Consider the following 22959-nt stretch of genomic DNA (forward strand, 5'->3'; position numbering starts at 1 on the left):
CTCGGCCCCGGCCCGCCGCGCTGGCCGTCCTCTCCTCCTCCTCCTCCTCCTCCTCCTCCTCTTCCTCCTCCTCACGGCGTCTCGAAGCCCGCCACGCGGTACCCGGTCTGGCTGGCGAGCACGCTGCCGTTCTGCCCCTGCGGCGGCTGCACGCCGTAGTTGGCGCCCATCCACGCCGCCGAAGACTGCGTCTGACTGCGGGGGGGCGAAGAACCACTTCGTTAGCGCCGCTAACGAGGCCGGGCAAACCCCCTCCGTTAGGGACGAGCCGAGCGGAGAAAGGAGCCGCTCCGTCCGCGCGTTCCCCACCCCGAGGACCGGAACGTCTCGGCGGCTTTTCCGCCTCCCCCCCGGGGGGGGGGGTAACGTGGGTCACCGAAAATCCCCGGTACTCACTTAAAGCCCTGCTGATTCCACGCTTGCCCGTACATCCCGTAGGCGGGGACCTGCCAGCCGTTGGGCACGTACTGACCGAGCTGGGCGTTGCCGTACCACTGCCCCCACTGCCCGTACGCCGGCGGGTAGCCGATCTGGTTCTGCCAGGACAAACGCGCCGGGGTTACGCGGTGCCGCGCCTCAAAACGACGCCCAAACGGCCACGGGGACGCTCGCTCGGGCGCCGCGTTTCGCTACCAGCGCCCCCAGTCCCCCACGCAGTCGCGGTGTGAAATAGCCGCCGAGATCGAGGGGAGCGGCCGCTCCGGCCGCCCTCGCGCCAGAGACGGGCTGGGCGGCGTTTGGGAGCTTTCTCCAGCATTTTGGAGAGTCTCCCCCGTTCCGAGGGGTTTTAAAAGCTCTGGTTGTTCCTCCGAGAGACCCGCTCTGACGACCCCGAGCCGCGCCGCAGGCGCCGGGCGCCACGCCGAGCCTCGGCCGCGGGTCTGACGGCCACTTAACGAGTTTCTGGCGAAGACTAATTAGCCAAGCCGCCGTCTTTAGCAAAGCTCTGACCTGCTGGACCGGACTGATCATGTCTGGCGTCTCCTTGCCCCAGTAGCACTTCACGACGTGTCCTTCTATAGTCGTGCCGTTGACAGAGACGATGGCGTGCGCCGCGCTCTCGTGAGAGTTAAACCTGCCGAAACGTCACGCCGCGACGGCGTCAACGGCCCGCCCGGCGAGAGCCGGCCGGAACAACCCCCGAGGGAGTCCCCGCTAAGTCAGCACGGATCCGGGCGCCGCTGGAACACCAGCCCCACCGCAGAAACGCCCGCCGGTCACCCCAGGGCGGGCGGTAAGGATGGCGAAGCCACCGCCGCCTTTCCCCTCTCGCGCTCCCCAAAAGACGCCCGTGAACCCGTAACTCTCGCTCCGTTCCCCTCGAGACGCGCCGCCCGGCAGCCTACCGTACAAAGGAGTAGCCTTTATCCGGGAAGACTCGGATCTCCATGATCTGCCCGAAGGGGGAAAAGGTCTGGCGCATGAGCTGCTCTGAAGCCGGGAGAAAGAAGAGCGGCAAAATGAGGCGACCGCGGGGCCGCTGGGAGCCGCCCGACGCGCCGGCGGCGGGAAGCCACGGTACCTGTCAGCCCCGACGTCACGCCTCCGCAGTACACCGTGCAGTTGCTCGGGCTGGATTGATTGACCACGTCGTCGTACGACAGTTGTTTGGCGTTTGCTTAAAGAGATTTGACAAGAGCTTTTCAGGGGATCCGACACAGACGAACGTGACGGGTCTGCGTGGGCAAGGTTTTGGCAGCAGAGGATGGTTAGGGAGGGGCGGGGGGGGAAGGTCTCTTAAGATTTGGTTTTATTTCTCATTCCTCCTCTCTGAGTTAATGGGTAATAAATTACATTTTCCTTTAATCAAGTCTGTTTTGCCCCGGATGGTAAATGCTGAGTGATCTCCCTGCCCTGCCCTCAGCCCCGCAAGCCTGTTGGGTTTTTTTTCCTCTCCCCTGTCCAGTTAAGGAGGGGGAGTGACGGAGCGGCCTTGGTGGGCACCTGGCAGCCGGCCGGGCTTAACCCACCGCAATCGTTTCGGCGCCCAACGTGGGGCTCGAAGAGATAAGGATAATAATCTGGGAGAGCTGACGGGCAAAACATGGATGCAACAACGTTAGAAAGCAGAATGATTACGGAAAATTAACGTTGTCATTGTGGTGAAGGGCCAAGGGGTGGATTGTGTGTGAACTGTCCACGTCCGTTTGCTGTTGTGATGAAGTTAATTTAATCTCGGCGTGGGGAATTTTTCTGTTGTGTTGATGTTGAGTGAAGTTTGTGCGATCAATGCAGATTTTAATGATAATTCTTAAATACGTGATTCACAGAGGCGAGGGGTGGAACGTTAACGGGTCTGCGCGGCAAGGTTTCCACGCCCCCGCAGAGACTGGACCACGATGACGCAGAAATACAAACCCCGGCTGGCCCGAGGCGTGGAGCGCCAACCGCCAACGCCCCTCGAGCAGGGCCCACGTACCCAAGTCAAAACGTCCCCCACGTCCCTCCCTTCGTACCACAACAAAGCCCTAAAAGCAAGGGTGGCCCTGCCGATCCCGGCGTGCGGGAGGAATCCCCCCGCGGTGGCTACACCGCCGGCGCAGCTAAGGAAGCAGCTTTACTGGGGAGGTTCGAAGGGGTTTGAGAGAGCCTTTGCCTTGGGGATGCGCCCCCCCCCTGCTCCCACAGCTCGCCCCTCTCCTCCTGCCGGGCGAAGAGGCCGAGAACCGAGGACCTACATTCGTACGTGCTCTTGGGAGCCGGAGGTTTTCTCGTCGCCCAGTTCGTCCTGATTTGCCTCCCGCCGAGCCACTGCCCGCCCATCTGCTGGATGGCGTTCTCCGCGTCCTGCCCGCCGGAGAGGGGAGAGAAGAAAACCCCACCGTCGGCACCCCCGCCGCCGGGGGCAGAGCCGAAGGGCGGCACCGCGCGCCCAAAGCAACCCGGCTTCAAAGGGAAGGGGTTCAGGCAGGACGGAGGGCGCCGCCAGGCCTCGCCCGAGCGTACGCCAGACGTCACCCCGCCCGCAGCGCCAAAGCCACCGCGGAGCGTCTCCAGGAAGAGAGAGGGAAGCTCCCCCCGCGGCGGGAGGGCAGAGCGGGGCCGGGCGGAGAGCGGGAGCGCCGGGGCTGCGCCCGCCGAAGGGCCTCGCCCGCGTTTCGGGGGCGCTCGAGCCCCCGGCGGCAGCTTACCCATTTGTTGAAGAAGGAGACGAAGCCGTAGCCCTTGGATTTTCCCGTCGCCATGTCCTTCACCACGCGGGCGTCTCTACAAAGGAGAAGCGAGAGCCGGGTCAGCGCCTGCCGGGAGCCGGCGCGGCTCAGACGACAACCCGAGTCACACGTAACAGCTTATTGTCATCTTTCACCTCCACTAACGGCCACCGCTTATCGCACCAGCAGCACAGTCAAAGCAAAAGGCTTCTTTTCTAAACAGAACTTTACTAACGCTTCGCCAGGGAGTAGCAAAATTAAACTTAACGGTGTAAACATGCAAATCAACAGCTTCTCTGACAAACGAATGTGCTTTACGACAGTTGGCTCCCGCTTCAAAACGCTTTTACAGACTGTTAAGGCACGAAGCACGGTCAAAGCAGCTACTCCAAAGAGTCACTTAAGGCACTAACATTAGCTGGATGGCTCTCTCGAACCATGCAATTTTTAAACTCGCTATTTGCCAACACATTCTACCTACTCATTCAAAATATTAAATAGAAAAAATGAAAAAAAGAGAGGAATTAAAAGGCATACGTCGCCTGTTAACTGAATTCTTTAATTTTCTCGGGTCAATTCGTTACCCCCTTTATGGACTGTGGGCAGCTGTAAATTTTGAGAGATTGACATTTTCAGAAATTACTGAAGAAAACAAAACACCGCGACATTCACGTCTTAAAAACTACATATTACACATCATTTAAAGTGCATTGGTACAACAGCAATCACACAGGACTGATGGGAAACTACGAGAGATAAAAAAGGAGAGAGGAAAAAAAAAAAAAAAGGAAAACATTTATAAAAGTAAATGAGAAAACTACAACGTTTGTCCACTGTGAACTGTAGCTTGCAGTTAGCCGTGGCAATTCTGTCCGTTCTTCAGAGCCACTCTGCAAAATAACCAGAGCCCTATTATTGGAGACTGAGGGCCGAGGAGAACCCAGCTCCCAGAGCTAACCCCCGGCTCGTGGAACGCCGCTCTACGGGGTTTCTCAGGCAATTTGGGCCCACGGCAGGCGGGGTGGAGGGGCGAGATGCTCTCGTGTACAGGCCCCCGCCCCCTCTCCTCCCCTCCTCCGCCCCACACGCACAGGCATTAAAAAGAACAGGAACAAGGACGTCAAACCAGTCAGAAAGTCACGCAGCGGCTGGGTCAAGCAAGGGGGTTCAGAGAAACCAGCGTTAGCACGTGCACCCCAGGGAGCACCCCGAGACTGGTGACGAGGAGGTTCGTTATGCTCCGGTATTTAAGCCTCTGGGGTCACCGTAAGCCTAATTCTGGCACTGGGCTGCCGCCACCACCGGCGGCCCGAGGAAAATGCCTCTCCCAAAGCTACAGCAGGAATGTTATCCCTTTGAGAGACCCCCCCCGTTTTCTTGCCCCCTCCCTGGGTTAGGTGGGAATCGGGGTCCTAGGTTACAAATTGCCTGAGAAAAGCCACGTGGGGAAGCTTAGATCGGTTTGCTCTCACGAGCCTAGAGAGGGAGGGAGGGGAAAAAACTCATCTCTACTTACCCTCAACCGAAAACTTTGAAAATAAAGACTTGAGAACAAGTGAAAACATGCGTACAGCGAGCATAAAAAGAAACCACAATGGAAGTGTGCTTTTACAGTGATTAAAAAAATCCAGATGCAGCAAATTACCAACATTTCTTATGCGCTAATCATGCAGCAGGTCAACCTCGGTGTCGTTGGAAAAAAAAAAAAAAAAAAAAAGCTCAGTTTAGCACCAACAAAGACAGTGTTAAAAAATAATTAAAAAAGAAATAATCGGGAAATATTCCATTAGCACCACATTTGCAGGAACTGGAAGTCACTGACGAAGAACAATAACTGCAACTTAAGCAACATTTTTTTGCGGGTTACATTCAAACAAGTAGAAAATCGAGGTCCCTTCGGCTTTATTTAACCCCTCGGTTTTGGAACGAGAGTTCAAAAGAGTCATTAATGGGGACGAGTCTTAATCTGCTCCTTCTGCGGGAGGAAAAGATCTGCGTTTCGTTTGGGACGTTGGTCCGTTTGAGCCAGGGCAAACCGCGCGTTTTCCCTCCGAAGGGAGGCCCCCGTCCCCACCACCACGCAGCAACAGCTCTGCGCCCAGAAAGCTCTTCCAGGAAAAGATGGGACAACGGGCACGGCCCCAGAAAACACGGGAAGTGGACTGGGGTTCGCTCTGATTTTATCCTCCCCCAGGCAACGTTTGGACGCCACTTGTTGTTTCAGGCTCGGGGGGGGGTGTTTGGTTTTTTTTGGGGGGGGATGTTTGTTAAAGGTGACTGTCCTCGGAGACCCAGCGCGGACTTGGGCAGGGGAACCCCTCTGTCCCAGCTCCCCCACCGTCTGTCGCTGCCTCCCTTCCGCGCTCGCTCCAGCGGCTGGGCTCGGCGTTAGGGCCCCTCGTCCCTTCCAGCCAGGCCACAGCTGCCCGGAGGATCAACTGCCTCTCCTCAGGAGTCCGACCCTCCGCACTGCCCGCGTGGTGAGCGCAGCAGATGCGGTCAGGCCTGACAGCTGGCTGAAGCAAGTCATGTTCGGATCCCACTTCTTTGTTTTTTTAAAGCCTTAGCATGAGAGGGAATCAAGCTGGCATTAAAAGAGCAATACACTGGGCTCTGAGGGGGAAAAAAAAACAAACGAAAAACAAACTTACTTCAATTAAATGCTTCACTACACAACACTCCAAAGCATTCTATGTTCTCTTACACCACCATCAAGAAACTTCAATGTCCAGTACAGACAACACTACAAGGAAAATTAATGGTTTACATTCGGAGGATGGAATGAACGAACCGCTCCTTACTCCGCTCTACGCCCTGACCACGACCAACTGGCAGGCGGAGACCTGCGAGCACCGGGCCCTGTTGGTGACGTGTTCCCTCCTGACACCGTCGCCCTGCGCCGCGGGGCCGAGCAAAACTCCTTCACCCGAGACGCCCCGTGGTTTTGGCCGAGCCCTTCGGGTCAAGGGCTAACGCTGGCCCAGCGCCGACCGCCGCGAGGCCGCTCTGGCCGCAGCCACCGGGCGCCCCCGCGAGCCTGGTGCTAAAAAAAAGGTTCAGTATTGTGGGAAAGGGGAATTGAACGGCAAAAAAAAAACCCCGGCGGCGCAGCACGGCTAACAAAAACCCGCAAAGCCTCTCGAGACGTGGACGTGCGAAGGGACTCGGTCACAACCTGCACAGCACGACGGTGATCTGATCGCTGAGGGGGGCCGGTGAAATGCAGCCCCCCGGGTTTAGGAGTCAATTTGTTCCAGCGTTGCTTTGCCAAACGAGGCAAGGAGTATAAAACCAAAGCAAGGTGGAGGCCACTTTTCTAGGCAAGCAGAGCAAAGTTGTGTCAAGGACTCTGGGCTACGCAGCCCTGCTTAAGGCCTGAGCGCTCAGACTCGAGCCGCTGTAGGAACAGATGAAGGTTCGCTCCTGCACTGCGACAGCTCTCGGTTTTTACTTACTGACACACAAGGCTGCCTCCCTTTAGGAGAGGTAACTTTTAGCTCATTTGCCCTCAGAAATTACTTACGATATTCTTCCGAACGGCGCAAAAGCTGCTTTTATATCTTCAGTGGTGATTTCTGGACTGAGGTCTCCGACAAAGACATGGAAATGGTCTTTTGGGGGAAAAAAAAAAGAGAAAAAAGAACCTTAACGCTTGAAGATGACGCCAGAATGCGCAATCTCATCGAGCACGGCTTTCCAGCTACTATTAAAAACTACCAGAGTTTACTACAAAACAGAATTTACTGCTGTTCCTAACAGATCCTCTGCTTGGCAGCGCTACAAAGTCAGTGATTTTAAGGATACTACAGCGACACACGGCATTTACAGGTTGTCTTTTACAAACCGCTTTTAAGACCAGGCAGCATTTACCGTACAAAGTCTTAAACTATTTTCTTAATGTGCCAAGACTACAGGAAAATCCCTCTCTCCGCACGCTGGCGTTAAGCTCCAGCACGGCAGGAGATCACGAGCAATTAAAAATCTGATCAGCTGAAACGCCCAGCGGTTTTGTTTCGGTTCCCCGAAACGCAGGGCGACCCTCGTTCTACAGCAAGACGTATTTCAACCCAAGCCACAATGTCCAGGGGTAACACTGTAGGTCATGAAGAACAAATCAAAAAAAACAACCAACCCCAAAACCTTGCATTGCAGCAGTTAAAGCCTTTGAGTTCTCAAAAGCCAACAGTTTCGGTTGCCCAGCCAATACACCACGTCAATCTGTGAGAATTTAATCGATGCGAATCCACGTGCGAGTGAACTAAGACTGAAGGCAACAGGACGCAGTAATCCCTTCAGTTTGTACCAGAGCCCTAAAAAACACGCCCCAAAGAGAAACAAAAGTCCTGTATCTACGGCGTCTTCCACTACAGCCAAACACCACGTCACACACCGTCCTGGCAACGCACGGACTCAGCCGTCCTACAGCAGGTACAAAACTCTCGACCTCTCTCGGACGCTGACGTAGTTCAGCCCCGCTGGCCTACAGGAATTCCGAGCTTGCCCAGAAAAGCAGCGATCCGTAGGCTCGCCGGGAGCGACGGAGCCCCGTTTTGGAAACAGCCTAGACACCCCCAAGGAGCCTGCCTGCAGGGGCGCACGCTGCAGCCCCTCAGGGAGCCAACTGTTCTGCCTCGAGAGCAGGGCACAAGGGCGTTTGGGGCTTTTTTTTGGGTTTTTTTTTTACAATTCAATCAGCCCCAGAACTGAACAGTGGACACTAGGTCACTTTCTGATGCGACAGGGGAATGAACGGGAAGGCCTTCCGTAAAAAATAAATTCCTAACGAACCAAAACCCCACACATGGCTTCGGGTGGCTAGTGAATACCCTCGACAGATTTCATTTTATGTTTAAGAAGATACAATTACCTTGTGAACGCTGTGTGTTGACAACGGTACTACCTGATGACAAAGATTAGATTTGTTCTTAAGTTTATTAACACAAACACATTCAATAATATCTTAGGATTACGATCAAAACGTTACTGCATATAATTGTACGATGCTTAGGGTTTATGTTTTAAAAACTACTTGTACAAATCAAACGGGCACTCAAAGCGTAAGCGACACTTACTGCTGGTGTCTTTCTTCTGGCTGCTGGGGGTCGTCGCCCAGTTCACTTTGACCTCCTGCAAACGTCAGTCGCTCACGTTAGATCAAACCCCAGCTACGCTCAGATACCTCCAGCGCTTCCTTCTGACGCTACAGGGGCACCGGACGCGCAAGCCGGGGGGGCGAAAGCTCAAGTTTAAGAGACATTTCTCAGGAGAAGGTTCGTTCCTCCAAACTCTTTCACTGATTAAGAGCAAAGAGGGGAAACAGACCTGGGCTGAGGATCTGGTTTGGCTGGGCGGGTTTTTTTGCAGGGGAGGGGAGAGAGGGGCGTTATCCTGACAAGGTCGGCGGAGTTAAAACACCCCTCGTGCCCGCTGTCTCTGAGCCCTCCCAGCTCTGCATCCCCTCCTCCCTCTGCATCCTTCCTACAACACTCTCAACAGCTTTTCTTCTCAGCCGTGCCACGTCAAGACCTCTGCCCAAACGGAGTGCCTAACATCTGCAGCGTCTCCGCTTCGTCTCGAGCGGTATTTCACCCACACCACCTCAGACAGCCTGTTTTTCAACTCCAGCTCACCCTGTAGACATGACAGCTTACCTTACCCATTATCTTCCGGCCATTCATAGCAGCCAGGGCCGCAGCTGCGTGCCGGTGCTCATAGAACTCCACAAAACAGTACGGATCATTTCCAGCTGTCTGAGAGAAGAAACGAGCCAAGGGTTACTGATAAAAACCTCCTCAAACTGTCCCCTCGCTGCTCTACTCAGCTCCCTATTCCTTACATCTAAATGTCTCAAAACGGGCAGCAGGTTCTTTTGCTCCGCCAGGAGCCCCCCGTCAAGGTGCTCACCGTGCGCCAGGAGGCTGCAGTCCTGCTTTCGGAAGGCACGAGTGCGCCAAAGAACTTTTCCCGTCTCATCTGCAACGCCCACGTGTATTAACCTGCTCACTCCCCCTCGCAATATCCACCCACCCTTACATGTAACACGGGGCACGAGGCAGAAATGACGCCCAAAGCACAGGACGGTGATCTCCAGCCTTGCTACATCCCCCTAACGCGGTCACGCCGCCTTTCCAGGGGAATTCTGAAACATGCAAGTTCCAACCCAAAGCCATCAGCTACGGGAAACATGAAAATCGTCGGGCGAAGGCTCTTACATCCATGATCATCTTGCAGTTTTTGCATGGTCCGATCTGGCTGAACAGCTGGAGGATTAGAGCTTCGGTCACATCTCTTGACAGGTTCCCCACGTACCTACAGGATCAAACATAAGGTTAGAAGCCACCCTGAAGCTCCAGCCCGCTCGTTGATAACCGAGCAACAGAGGCCCAAAGTTGCTCCCTCCACACCCGACCCATCGGGTCAGGACGTCGGAATGACGCGTGCGGCAGGACCGGACGCAGAAACGGTTCGGTGAGGTGAGGCGGGCGGTTGTCCTCACCCCCACCCAAGGTCTGGGCTTCTAAACCGGCACCCAAAGCTGAACGGAAAAGCCAGACACGGGCAACTCGAGCCACCACACGGATTTCCACGCAGAGGAACGGCCGCTCCGATGACCGCGCGCGGTCGTCGTGCGCCAAGCGCAGCTGCCCGAGCCGCTCAGCCTGCTGTTCAGCAAGCACATCACCCAAGATTTAGTCAGTTCCTTTTAAAAAAGGACTTATCACCTGAGAGCACTAGAGCTGCCTGAAATAACGAGCGAACGTGCTCGGGTGGGGGCACTCCCCCATCCTCCTCCATTTGAAAGCCTCCTCAAGCACAAACACAACCCGAACCCCTGCTCCCCTCTGGGATTTTGGCAATCTCGGCGACGAAGATCACCCTTGATCCACGGGCGGGGGTTTGTTGTTGTTGTTAAGCCCAAGTCATGGGATTCTTTTAAAAAAAGCACACAGAAACCTCAGCTCCAAAGGTGCGGCGGCACCTTGCCGCGAAGGAACGTTCTGTGGCAAACCGCGGCCTCTGCCACGAGAGCCCCAGCCAAGTCGCGCTGCTGAGGGCACGGCCATACATCAGCGATCCTCCCCGTCCCCGCGCAAGACTTGCAAAGATGTTGTAAGAAAACAACAGGGCAGCAAACCCAGGGACTTCTCGCGCTCCTGCTGTTGACACGGGGCTGTGAACCGCCTTCCTGAAGAGATGGCCCCACTCCAATATTTGGTTTAGCAGAGAGAACGGGGGAAACAAGACACACGGCCTCTGTTTTTCTACCAGAAGCGACCCAGCAAGCTCCGTATTAATAGTTTGAACGACTATTTTAGGTAGGACCCAGAACCATTCTCCTTTTTAAAACCAACACGTGCTTCACCAGAATCGGATCGTCACAGGCCTCCTCTCGCTCAACGAAACAAGTATATTATATGTAAGTGAGTAATTCCTGCACTTCTGACGAGGTCTCCTTCAAGAGAAGAAGGTTTAGTGCACTTCATTAAGGTAATTCACTTAGTGCTCGATAACACCGGGACATTCTACCCCGCAGCAAGTTCAACCGAGAGTCATAACTTAGCGAGGCTTCTTTTTTCCTCTTTTAAAAAAAATATTATCGCCATTTGGGTAAGGAATAAGCCGAGGCACTAAAGCGCTGAGGCTCTCACGTCACCTTCTAGGTCTAAGTTTATTAACAGTTGATTTGTGACCGCAGGGTTCCTAGGCAGGGTGTCGGCACCCTGCCCTTTGCACTCCCGCTGGATTTTCACCCCGATAATCAGCCAGGCGTCTCCTGAAGCGCTCCCTACGCCGAAAGACTGGATTTAGCTGGAAAAGGCAGGATTTAGGTAAGCGATCTCTGACAGCCCCATGAATCTCTGCATGGCCAGACCTTGCAAAAGGCTTCCTCAAAGGAGCAACCGCAGCAAGATACCTGTGTGCATACACAGAGAGAGAGAGAGGACGTGTAACCGTGCACCAGGTGTTGACCTTCTTGCTTCTGCCCAAAGGTGAACCCAAATCTCAGCTCCTCAGGCACAGACACGGACAAGACATCCCTGAGCGGCCACACAAGCAGTAACGACACACGGCACAAGAGCGTTCTGCGAAACTCTAAAAAAAAAAAAAGGAAGGGGAATCGTAAAGCACGTAAGAGGAACAGCTTAGCATCGTACAACTCCGCAGCGTTTCCCTCGTGTTATCTGTCAGCGTCGCCTCCTCACCCGTAGCTGCGCGCTCTCTGCAGCCCGCCAGCCTGGAGAGCTTTCTCCAGCCCACCAGCCGACAAACTGCAGCAAAGTCTTGTGAGACGATGAACCGTGCCAAGACGGAGGGGAAAAACACAGAGCTGTGACACCCCCCCGCCCCCCCGAGCGCCCACCCCTCTGGTGTTTTCTCTGACGTCCTCTCTCCGTGCTACACTCGAGCTGTTCGACCACCCGAGCTTTTCCACGGAGCTTGGCTGCGGCTCTCCCGCCGCGCAGCCGGCAGGGCGAGCGGGACGGACCTTGCCCTGGACCAGCTGTGCGAGACGTGACCGAGCGGTCCTCACCACCCGGCGGGGTCGCTCGGCGCTAAGATGGGTGGAGATGTCCCCGGCATGACAGCTCTGTCGCCCCCTGCACCTTTCCCACCCCTCTCTTTCCTGCTAACTGGATTCTCAAACTTGAAACACACGTATCGCACGAGCACTGACGGACTTACACGAAAAATACGCACAAGAGGTCTTTGTAAATTCAAAAACACTGCCTGCCTTGTAACCGCTCTTCAGATTCACGCTCTGCCGTTGAAGAGTGGCTTTCAAGGAAGGCCGCTGGCCACGTGAAAACGAGCTGCCTATCCAGGAAATCATTTACATAAGTAACACAGCTCCTAACGTGCTTCGAAACGCCACGGCTCTAACACCCACCTTCTGCCAAACAGGTTACGTGGAAATGGCAAAAGCAAGAACTTACTTCCAGCAACATCTGGAATCTGTTCCAGAAAAATGACTTAAAACGCGGTAAAGGAACCGAAGAAAAAGGCGCGCGCGCCGCAGACCGCTTTGGTGACCCCTCACGACGCAGCGAGACCACGCAGCCGGAGGGGGAGCCCCGTAACCCAGGCCCAGATGGGGCTTCTGTAGCTCTACCTACAGAAACCCTCGTGCAAGCAAATATTTAACACGCGCTGCAGAGCCGAGCTGGAAGCAGATTACTTTTAGCTGCTTTTCCTTCCCTCAAGCTGCTCGTTCTAAACCCGATCTGGGAAATCCAGCTCGTGCCGCTCCTCCACACGACTTGAGAAAGTCACTCGGAGCCATTCAGAGAAATAGGGTTCTCGGTGCGTTGCTCAACACTCCGTTCTGCAGCCCAGAAGCCTGGCTGTGTTTGTGCAACGAGCCCCACGTGCTCAAGGACAGGCAACTCGTTCCCTCCAGCAGACGCCACGTACGGCCGAGACCACTAGACTCCAGACAATCGTTTCATTGGGCCGGGGCGGGGCGGGGGGATGACACACACAAACATTTTTCTAAATAAATATGCAAATATGCCAACAGGTCTGTCCCATGTTTGCAGGCGCCCAGAATAGTCCCAAACACGCACGCACGAGGAAGACAACGGGATTGTACACACGGAGTGTTTACCGCTCTGGGAAGCCTGGACCAGAGGAGCTGGCCTAAGTCACGTAAGAGTCTTGTTTTCCTGCAGTCACTTGGCCAAGTCATTTATCAACCCTTGGGGTAGGCGCAGCCACCATCCAAGGGGAAAACTTTCCCCTCGCTTTGGAAAGATTCCCTCTCCCTCCTGCCTTTCCTCCTCCCAACTCCTGCACTGAAACAGAGATCAAAGCTCAGGCGGAGATGGAAGAGAAAGACTGGAGGCTGTGATTTCCCTCATCTAAACGAGGGAAACCACTCCAGATTGTGCCTGCCAGAGAAAAGGAGCGAAACGGACAAATAAGCTGCGCACGGGAGCTCTCCTGCGCCCTTCACACGCAGCCAGCTGCAGGAGCAACAGCCGAGCGAAAGTCCAAATCCCTCTTGACAGCGACGGGTGTCAGCTGCCTGAGCACGGCCAGGAAAGTTGCTTGTAATTAAAGGAACTCCATTTATGATTGTAACAAGGCGAAGAGCTGCCCTACAGCCACGATTAGTTCCTCGGGAAGTAACAGGCTCGCAGCGTGCTTTCAACACTTGGACAAGCGCTGATTTCACGGGGAGCCCCCCCCCCCCCCCCCCCGGTTATTTCCATCAAGCTGTTGAACGTCGCAGCGGGGCTCCAGCTGTTAGGCCAGGGCAACCCCCCGCACACCCCCCTCGTGAGCCAACACGACCCAGAAATGGCAAAATTCGGCCGGATGCTCACGAAAAAGTACATGGAGCAAGTACGGGGCGGGGGGGGGGGGGGGGGGGGGGGGGGGGGGAGCGGGGTACATCTCCCCAGCTCCCTTCCCTCCAGATGTGAACTGGAGAGGCCCGGGCCGAGGGGGGCTGGGGAGGCAGAAAGCCGGTGAACACCACTGGGAAGCAACGCAGGGGACAGGAATAGCGGGGCACGGCCGGAGGGGCTGGATCTGGCCCCGGCGGGGGTACCCGGGGACCGGCCCGCCGTGAGGGTGAGCCGGGGCCGGGTGCCCCGCAGCCCTGCGGCGGGCGGGGGCCGCCCCTCTTGGCACTGAAGTCGGCTGAAAGGCCTGGGACAGCCGCCGGTGCCCGTCGCGGAGGCCCGATCGCGCCGCCTAGGCCTGAGGGACCGTGCGTGAGGGGAGCCCGGGCCGCCCCTCCCCGCGGAGCCGGGAACAATAGGCGGTCTCGCCCCCTCCCCACTCACAGGGTCTTGGGCATTTCATCCTCCATGGCGCCGCCGCCGCCCCAGCCCAGCCCCGGCTCTTCACGCCGAGCCGGCCCCGCGGCCCCGTCAGCGCCTGGGCAGCCCGAGCGCCGCCGGCCCCGCCGAGCCCGAGCGGCGGACAATAACCCCAGTGGTCCTCGCAAGATGGCGGGTGGCGGGCGAAGGGGCCCGGCCGGCCGAAAGGGGGCGGCAACGCGCATGCGCCCCGAGGTGGCGACGAGCCGCCTCCGGTGGCGCCTTTCCCGCCCGCCGCCGCTCCCGCGCATGCGCTCCCCCGCCGCGGACACCCGGTAACCGTAACGCTTCCCCCCGGTAGCAGCGGGGGACGGGCCTGGCGCTTCTTCAGCGCCGCGGGGCGGGAAAATTAAAATATAAAGGGAAAAAAAAAAAAAAAGAAAAAGAAAAAAGGCGTTAAAAGCTTCTGCGCCGCCCGGGAATCGAACCCGGGTCGCAAGAATGGGAATCTTGCATGATACCACTACACCAGCGGCGCGGATGGCGATGGCGTCGCCGCCCGCCCTTATGGCCCCGCCGCCCGCCCGGCCCCCGCCGTCGCGACCGGACCAGCTGACGGGGCGGCCCCGCCCGCCGAGCCAGCGCCATGCCGGCCCTCCGCCTCCTCCTGCTCCTCGCCGCTCTCTGCCCGCCCGTCCCGGGCCGCCGGCCGCAGCGGGATGCCCCCGGGAAGATCGGTACGGCGCGGTGAGGGGGGGGGGGGTGGCGGTGGTGCGGGTGTGGGGCGCGGCGGCGGGGGCAGCGCTGACGGCCGGTGCCGGTTTCTTCCAGCCGTGGTCGGCGGCGGGATCGGGGGAGCGGCCGCTGCCTACTTCTTGCGGCAGAAGTTCGGGAGGAGCGTGCGGCTGGAGGTGCTGGAGAAGGAGGCGGTGGGGGGGCGGCTGGCCACGCTGGAGGTGGAGGGGGCCGGCTACGAGGCGGGGGGGTCCGTCCTGCACCCCCTCAACCTGCACATGAAGCACTTCGTCAAGGAGCTGGGTGAGTGGGGAGCACCCCACCCCCCCCCCCCCATCCTTCCAGGGATGCTCCGGGTCCAGCTCTTCCGCGCTGTTGGCGGGACATCCTCCTAAAGAATAAGCCTTGGTTGCCCCCCTTCCTCTCCCGATATCCCCCCTCCATATCCGCCTCGAATGTCCTTCCCCCATATCCTTCCCCCATGTCCCTCCCCTATATCCTCCCCCCATATCCTTACCTCCAATATCCCCCCCTCCATATCCTTCCCCCCAATATCTGCCCCCCCAATATCTTCCCCAAATATCTCCCCCCCAATATCTTCCCCCAATATCCCCCCTTCCATATCCTTCCCCAATATCCCCCCTCCATATCCTTCCCCAATATCCCCCCCTCCATATCCTTCCCCAATATCCCCCCCTCCATATCCTTCTCCCCTATATCCCCCTCCATATCCTTCTCCCCAATATCCCCCTCCATATCCTTCTCCCCAATACCTCCCCCTCCATATCCTTCCCCAATATCCCCCCCCATATCCTTCCCCAATATCCCCCCCTTCATATCCTTCCCCAATATTCCCCTCCATATCCTTCTCCCCAATACCCCCCTCCATATCCTTCTCCCCAATACCCCCCTCCATATCCTTCTCCCCAATACCCCCCTCCATATCCTTCCCCAATATCCCCCCCTCCATATCCTTCCCCAATATCCCCCCCTTCATATCCTTCCCCAATATTCCCCTCCATATCCTTCTGCCCAATACCCCCCTCCATATCCTTCTCCCCAATATCCCCCCCTCCATATCCTTCCCCAATATCCCCCCCTCCATATCCTTCCCCAATATCCCCCTCCATATCCTTCCCCAATATCCCCCTCCATATCCTTCTCCCCAATATCCCCCTCCATATCCTTCCCCCCAATATCTGCCCCCCCAATATCTCCCCCCCAATATCTTCCCCCAATATCCCCCCCTCCATATCCTTCCCCAATATCCCCCCCTCCATATCCTTCCCTCAATATCTCCCCCTCCATATCCTTCCCCCGCCATATCCCCACCCACCCCAGGAAAAGGAGACCCACATCCCAACAGAAATGGGACCCCCCCACACACATCACGGGTGACACATTAATCATAGACTCATTAGGTTGGAAGAGACCTCTAAGATCATCAAGTCCAAACTCCCACCATAAAGGTCCAAAAGTCACCACAAGTAACTACCTGGCTCCTGGTCAAGAACTAATTCCCCTTTCCACGGGATCCAGCCTTGCGTTGCTCACCCTTATCAACACGAAGCTGGGTTGCCTCGGGAAGTTGGGATCGGGGCGTAATACAGCTCTACCTTTCATTAAATTACGGTTTTTTCACCCCGTTCCTCGAGGCCTGTCGGTTGCCCCGGCGCACGGCAGCCTGGCGGGCATTTATAACGGGGAGGAGTTCGTGTTCGAGGAGAGCAGCTGGTACATCGTCAACCTCCTCAAGCTCCTCTGGCGCTACGGGCTCAACCCCCTGCGAATGTCCATGTGGGTGGAGGACATCCTGGACAAGTTCATGCGGTACGTCGGGTCCCGGCTAGGGAAAAGGTGGGAAAAGAGGCTGCGGGACAAGGTGCGAAACCTGCTGCCGAGTTGTAAAAATCAGGGAAATCATCCCATCGCCACTGAGAAAGGAGAAGGTTGCCCTCTCTCCATTGCCAATCATTTTTCTAAGGGAAAAGGTCGAGATCAGCGATGAGAGACTTAAGTTTGTAACTGTGCACGGAGTGCTTTCGTTAGGAGCGATCGGTAGATGAAGAATGAAGGTCCAGGATATCACAGGGACGTGTCGCATAGGCTGGGGCTTGGCTGGAAGGACGAGTCCTGCTGCTCCCATGAAGGGCTCCGAGATCCCCCCGCAGCCTCTGAGGGCAACAAAGGTCTTTTGGCAGCGACCGAGCACCCCATTTCTTGTCTCTGATTAAAGGATCTATCGCTACCAGACGCACGACTACGCCTTCAGCAGCAACGAGCGCCTGCTGCACGCCCTCGGAGGGAACGACCTCACCCACATGCTGAACGAAACCATCGATGAAGCCCTGCAGAAAGCTGGCTTCTCCCACAAGTTCATAAACGAGATGGTTTGTCCGGCCATGAGAGTCAATTATGGGCAAGGTGTCAACATCAACGGTTTCGTGGGTGAGTGTTCCGTAGGTTGACCTCCCTACACGTCTCTCTCTGTCCCGGGAACCTTGAGCTCTTCGTGGGCGTTGGGTCCCTGCTCCCGTGCGGCGGTACCTCGCGTGCCGGCCTACTGCCTCGCTCCCACGGATTGCTGGCTTATCACGACGTGCTCAGCCCCAGCCGTCAGCACTCTGTGCCCCAAAGGGATGGGGTTCCCCCCCCCCCCCCCTAATTCCCCACTTTGTGGTTCAAGGGCTCCTCAACAAGCTGCTCTAATGATGGTGGTTTCCTTGTAGGTGCTGTTTCTCTGGCAGGGGTGGAATCGGGCCTTTGGTCGGTCAAAGGAGGGAACAAACTGGTCTGCACTGGCCTTATCTACGCCTCCAAAGCTGAAGTTATCCCTGGTACCGTTCTGTCTATAGAGCCAAAAATCAGACCCAGACCCACAGGTGAGTTGGGGTTGTTTCCCCTTCGGTGGGGAGGGGAACGGCACCTCTCCGGCGGCTGGAGACCGACGTTGGCCTCCGGCACTGCTCTTGGCGGACCGAAGCAACACGATTGGGTTTTCCTTGGTCTTTTAAAATGAAAAGTGGGCTCTGCTCAAAGCCCCAGCTCACAGCTAAGCTGGGACTAGTTTATAAAGCTCCTTCAGCCTACTGAGCCTAAACGTGGTGGCGTTTTGACAGCCTGATGTTGGTCCGAGGGACAGGCGGGATTCCCGGCCGCCGCGGGGTGGGATGACTGAGCTTTTCTCCCCAGGGGACCCGGTGAAGCTCTACCAGGTCACTTACAACACGACGTCGGGATTAACGGGGGACACGTACGACATCGTCGTCCTCGCTGCTCCGCTGGGCCGCAAGATGGCCAACATCACCTTCAAGAACTTCGACCCTCCCGCCCCGGAGTTCCCAAATCCTTACCACCAGACCGTCACGACGTTCGTGCACGGGCGATTAAACGCCTCCTTCTTCGGTTACCGGGACCCCTCCGCTTTTCGTTTCGGTGCCATCTTCACTACGGAGAATCCCAAACTCTTCATCAATAGCCTGGGGGTGGTGTCTCCCGTGGAAGACGCAGGTGGTGAAGGAAAGCAGCCCTTGCAGTCGGCCGTCTGGAAGGTGTTCTCGCAGGAGGCGCTCACCAAAGAGCAGCTGAACTTGCTTTTCTCCTCCTACGACTCCGTCAAAGCGAAGAAGTGGTTGGCCTACCCCCACTACAGCCCCCCGGAAAAAATGCCCTCCCATCGTCCTCCACGACCAAATCTACTACCTGAACGGCATCGAGCGGGCCGCCAGCGCCATGGAGATGAGCGCCATCGCGGCCAAAAACGCCGCCCTGCTCGCCTACCACCGGTGGTACGGCAACGCCGACAGGATCGACCAGGAAGATTTGCACGAGAAGCTGAAAACGGAGCTTTGAGCCAAGGGCCGGGCCCCCCCCCCGCCGCACCCCCTGGGGAGATGGGTCGAGCCCGGTCGCTGCTGAGCCCCAATTAAAGCTAACAAACTTGCTGAGCCCCCGAGAGGAGCCACCCAGCCAGCTGAAGGCAGACTAGAGCTGCAGCGAGGAGGTGGAGGAGGCTTTCCCCAGCGAGCTGGCCCTTCCTCAAGGAAACGCCTCGATCTATTCCCCTCATGAGATGTTTTAAATGCCGTATTGACCCCAAAAGTGCCCTCCACGGTAAGGAATCTGCTGAACTCAGGGTCCACATCACTGTGATTAACCCGTGCACGTCGCTTTCCCCTCTCTGGACGCGTTTCAGGCAGGGAAAAATCAACTTCTTGACTCTAAATCTCTTTATTTTCTGAGGAGTTACTCCTGGGGTGGGACTCGGGCGGTGGAAACGAGGGCTGTGTTCTTGAGTTGCTTCTGGACCAAGTCCTGTAGCTTACTGGTGCGGGGGGGGGCTGGTCTGCTGGGAGCAAAGGTGCCAAAATGGGTGCTAAGGAAGCCAAACCAGCCGTCCTTCGCTTGGCCAGGGTTTGAAAACGCTCGTAAGTGAGATAACCTGACCCTACAGCAGGGCACCACGGGGGCTGAGTGGGTAAAAACCCTTTTCATGAGAATATTGCGTCCCTCGACTGTCTCCAGGATCGCTGTGATACCTCAGTGTCGCAATATGGCCGTTACAAATAAAATTAACATGGTGGTTAATTAACGCTGGAGACAGCGTAGGGCTGCTCTGCGCTCAACCCTCGGACGGATCTTGGGGTCCAGCCGTGTCCTGGCTGTGCCATGCTGGGCTCAGCAGCAATAAAAACTACCCCAAAAAAATGACGTCATCGTGCTTATGGTCTGCGTTATCCCCGCAGAACAGACCTCCCGCTGCCGGGCGCTCCTTGGGCCGGGTCGGGAAACCTGGAGAAGGAAGGTGGGGATTTGTACTGGTGGTGTCTGTCAGCAGTGCTGCAGGGATCCTCCAAATTTTCTGAGCAAACAGCTTGAGCTCTGCGCAAAGGTCGCTTTCTACAGCTCTTGGCATCCTTAGTGGGGCTGCAGAAAGCACTTGGCACCTCTGTGTTAATAACACAGTGACCAAAAAAAGACCGTTTCTGTCGCTAAGGACCTGCACGTGCGTTTGCTCAGAAAAAAGCAAAGCAAAAAAAAAGTCCAGTTTCTACCTGGCTCCCGCTCAGGAGAAAGACCTGAAGTTTTCTTCAGCCCCTGCAGGCTTTGGTTCCTGCACCACAACTCCATGATGCAGAAACAACAGTAAAAATCATTATTTAAACCCCCCCAAAATTCCTACTTTCAGGCAGTCCAGCTTGGTGCAAATACTCTACGTCACTCTTCGCAGAGTTTTACCATTTTCCTGCCAACTCAGAACCAATAACCCACTGAACAAACACGACAGAGCTCTGTAGCTCCTTCCTTACAAGATACTAAGGGGAAGGACGCCAAGGGTAGCACCAATTTAGCACCCACTTGTGTAATTAAGCCTCTGAAAAAGTCCTCTCTGAGTTTTAGCGCTATGGGGAGCACAATTAACAACCGCCCCCACCGCGCTGAAGAACCAGTTCAGCTTCCGCTGCCCCAGTACCCCAGAAAAGCAAGCACCACTGACACGAGTTACGTCAACCATTACAAAAATTTATTTAACAAAAAAAAATAAGTTTACGCTCGGGGATGCTTCGTGGCAGGTTCAAGGAGTACGAAAACGGGCGGGTTGGGGCTCATCACGGCCGGTAACGGCGCGGGTTTCTCCGGTGCTATACTCGTTCCAAGGCTTCCAGCATGATGATGCTGTTTCCCCGTATTACCTAAAAGTTCAGAGCAGCTGGTGAGATGCAGCACAGCAGGTCCCATCCCCCCGGCGTTACTTCCCTAAAAAGCTGATGCTGCACCACAAATGAAATGAATTCCCGCGCCAGGATGAACACCGACTGATTTTTAACTCTTAAACCCCCGCGTGCTGCTACAGTAAAATGCGTCCAATTCCTAAAACCCAGCTGGTTTTACACGCCCCAGCGGGCTGCAGGACCCGCCACCCCCCTCTCGCCGCCGCAGCAGCACTCACCACCATGCCGATGTTGTTCTGCTGCCCCCCGGCGCCATCTCCACGCACTCATCGATGACGAGGTTCATGAAGGGGTCAAAGCCCCGCAATATCCCCTGGACGTGTCGGCCGCCATTTAACTTCACTACAAAGAAATCGAGGGCGGTTTACAAAAAAAAAAAAAAAAAAAAAAAAAAAAGCGCCGGCGTTTGACGTTTTTCCTCACCAGCACCGCGGCTCTGAAACCGAGGGGGGTTGTTTTGTGAACGGGCTTTAGGGCCTCGCATCCCACGGGGGGGGAAAAAAAGCTGCCCCTGGGGGGGGGGGGGGGGGGAGGGGGCAAGTTTTAAATGAAGATGGACCCGAATTAATGGATTTCTGAAGCCTGGAAGCGGTCAGGGCCCGCTGCGGGCGGCCTGCTCCCCGCTAGGCCCAACCAGGCGGTTGGGGGGGGGGTGTGTGTGTGTGTGTGTCCCCTCCCCGCGCCCCCTTCCCCGCCGCAGGAGGGGGACCGCGGGGCCGGCCCGGGGGCTTTCCCCGCCCCCCCCCCCCCCGCGCAGCCCTTTTACCCGGTGCAGACACCGGGGACCGGCAAGCAGCTCCGCGGCGGCCGCTGCTCACTCACATGACAGCTTCTTGTCCATGAACCTGCAACGAGATGGCGGCGGGTCAGCGACCGGCGGGGGCGGCGGGCGGGCGGGCGCCCCCTTCCCCAATCCCCCTCACACCCCCCGCCGCCGCCATGCTACGCCCCCCCCCCCCCCCCTCCCCGACGGCGGCAGGCCCCGCCGGTGCGTTCCCCGCTCCCCGGTGCCCCCTCCCCCGCCCCCGGAACGCACTTTTTCAGCTCGGGCGGGTGCGCTTTGCTCATGGCGGCTCCGCTGGGCCCCTCCGCTCTGCCGCTCGCGCCGCGCCCTGACGTCAGCGCGCCGCGCCCTGACGTCAGCGCGCCGCGCACAGCAACACCCTCCCCCCCCCGCCTTCCCTCCTCCACCAGCCAATAGCGACCGCGCGTTGCCCCGCCACGCTTTTACCCGCCTCCCCCCCCCCCCCCCCCCCGCTTCCCGGCGCCCCTCGCGCCTCCGCCGCGCAGCCAATCACCGCCCGCGCGGCCGCTACCGTATTCCCCCGAGCGGCGGCGCGAAGGCGGGGAGGGGAAGGCGGGGCGGGGCGCGGCGGGGCGCGGCTACACGGGGAGGTACGGCGGCACGGCCGCCCCGCGCCTCCCGCCGGGCTGTGCGGGCACCGGGGGTCACCGCGCGTTGCAGGACGGGCAGGGGTCACCCCCCCCGCCATGCATGCACATAGGGGTCACCCCGTGCATTGCACGAGTGCAGGGGGTCACCCCCCCGCCATGCATGCACATCGGGGGTCACCCCGTGCATTGCACGAGTGCAGGGGGTCACCCCCCCCGCCATGCATGCACATAGGGGTCACCCCCACGCCGTGCACGGGCATCGGGGTCACCCCGTGCATTGCACGAGTGCAGGGGGTCACCCCCCCCCCGCCATGCATGCACATAGGGGTCACCCCCACGCCGTGCACGGGCACAGGGGTCACCCCGTGCATTTGCACACGTGCAGGGGTTGCCCCCACGCCGTGCACGGGCATCGGGGTCACCCCGTGCATTGCACACGTGCAGGGGTCACCAACCCGCCATGCATGGACATAGGGGTCACCCTGCACGTTGCAGACGTGCAGGGGTCACTGCATGCTATGCACACACACACGCAGGGGTCACCCCGTGCTGTGCACACGTGCAGCGGTCACCCCGCTGCCATGCATGGACATAGGGGTCACCCCGTGCCTTTGCACATGTGCAGGGTCACCCCAACGCCGTGCTATGGGCATCGGGGTCACCCTGGGCATTGCACACGTGCAGGGGTCACCCCGTGCATTGCACGAGTGCAGGGGTCACCAACCCGCCATGCATGGACATAGGGGTCACCCTGCACGTTGCAGACGTGCAGGGGTCACTGCATGCTATGCACACACACGCAGGGGTCACCCCCACACCATGCATGGACATAGGGGGTCACCGCATGCTCTGCACACACACGCAGCGGTCACCCCCACGCCATGCATTGCACATGGGGGGGGGGGGGTGTGTCACCCTGCGCGTTGCAGACGTGCAGGGGTCACTGCATTCTGTGCACGCATGCATGCACAGGTCACCCCAGGCCATGCATTGCACACAGGGTAGGGGGGGGGGGAGGGTGTCACTCTATGCATTGCAGACATGCAGGGGCCGCTGCGCGCTGTGCACACACGCGGGATCACCCTGCGCATCGCACGCTTGCAGCGACCGCCCCACACCATGCACGCACACACAGCGGTCACCCCACACCTTGCACACGTGCAGGGGTCACCACCA

The 22959-nt window shown here is 57.6% G+C and overlaps 3 protein-coding genes and 1 non-coding gene across 6 annotated transcripts; 1 reads left to right on the plus strand and 3 right to left on the minus strand.

Moving 5' to 3' along the window:
• Positions 1–71: 71 nt before the first annotated feature.
• Positions 72–13977, minus strand: TIA1 (TIA1 cytotoxic granule associated RNA binding protein). Of its 3 annotated transcripts, XM_086477289.1 has the most exons (13): positions 13946–13977; positions 9365–9461; positions 8804–8902; positions 8225–8279; positions 8020–8052; positions 6676–6763; positions 3132–3207; positions 2679–2787; positions 1523–1618; positions 1347–1431; positions 952–1075; positions 397–536; positions 72–195 (listed from the first exon to the last, which is right to left on the minus strand). In XM_086477289.1, the coding sequence occupies exons 1-13, from the start codon at positions 13969–13971 to the stop codon at positions 72–74; spliced, it is 1152 nt and encodes a 383-aa protein (XP_086333415.1). In that variant the 5' UTR covers positions 13972–13977. The 3 variants fall into 3 exon arrangements, with proteins under 3 accessions (XP_086333415.1, XP_086333416.1, XP_086333417.1); XM_086477290.1 differs by lacking the exon at positions 8020–8052; XM_086477291.1 differs by lacking the exons at positions 72–195; positions 397–536; positions 952–1075; ... (2 more) ...; positions 2679–2787; positions 3132–3207 and adding an exon at positions 3979–4042.
• Positions 13978–14388: 411 nt separating this feature from the next.
• TRNAG-CCC (transfer RNA glycine (anticodon CCC)) lies at positions 14389–14459 on the minus strand. Its single transcript has one exon. It is a non-coding gene; the product is annotated as a tRNA-Gly (tRNA).
• Positions 14460–14567: 108 nt separating this feature from the next.
• PCYOX1 (prenylcysteine oxidase 1) lies at positions 14568–18508 on the plus strand. The gene is given in 7 exon segments (XM_086477171.1): positions 14568–14658; positions 14753–14959; positions 16312–16486; positions 16893–17104; positions 17386–17538; positions 17849–18324; positions 18326–18508. Coding segments are annotated over 7 exon segments (1497 nt in total).
• Positions 18509–20158: 1650 nt separating this feature from the next.
• On the minus strand, positions 20159–21487 carry SNRPG (small nuclear ribonucleoprotein polypeptide G). Its single transcript, XM_086477168.1, is given in 5 exon segments — positions 20159–20349; positions 20607–20633; positions 20636–20730; positions 21211–21233; positions 21425–21487. Coding segments are annotated over 5 exon segments (228 nt in total). The 5' UTR covers positions 21457–21487; the 3' UTR covers positions 20159–20298.
• Between the last annotated feature and the right edge of the window lie 1472 nt (positions 21488–22959).

The sequence above is a fragment of the Leptosomus discolor genome, chromosome 23, assembly GCF_034619465.1.
Source record: "Leptosomus discolor isolate bLepDis1 chromosome 23, bLepDis1.hap2, whole genome shotgun sequence".
In the NCBI taxonomy this organism is placed as follows: domain Eukaryota; kingdom Metazoa; phylum Chordata; class Aves; order Leptosomiformes; family Leptosomidae; genus Leptosomus; species Leptosomus discolor.

Excerpts from the sequence above, each read along its gene's own strand:
- TIA1 (XM_086477289.1), bottom strand. The coding sequence starts at position 13,971 with ATGGAGGATGAAATGCCCAAGACCCT. Across the intron at positions 1,432-1,522 it reads CGTGACGTCGGGGCTGACAG|AGCAGCTCATGCGCCAGACC; the intron begins GTACCGTGGCTT and ends TCCCGGCTTCAG. Across the intron at positions 1,076-1,346 it reads AAAGGCTACTCCTTTGTACG|GTTTAACTCTCACGAGAGCG; the intron begins GTAGGCTGCCGG and ends ACGTTTCGGCAG.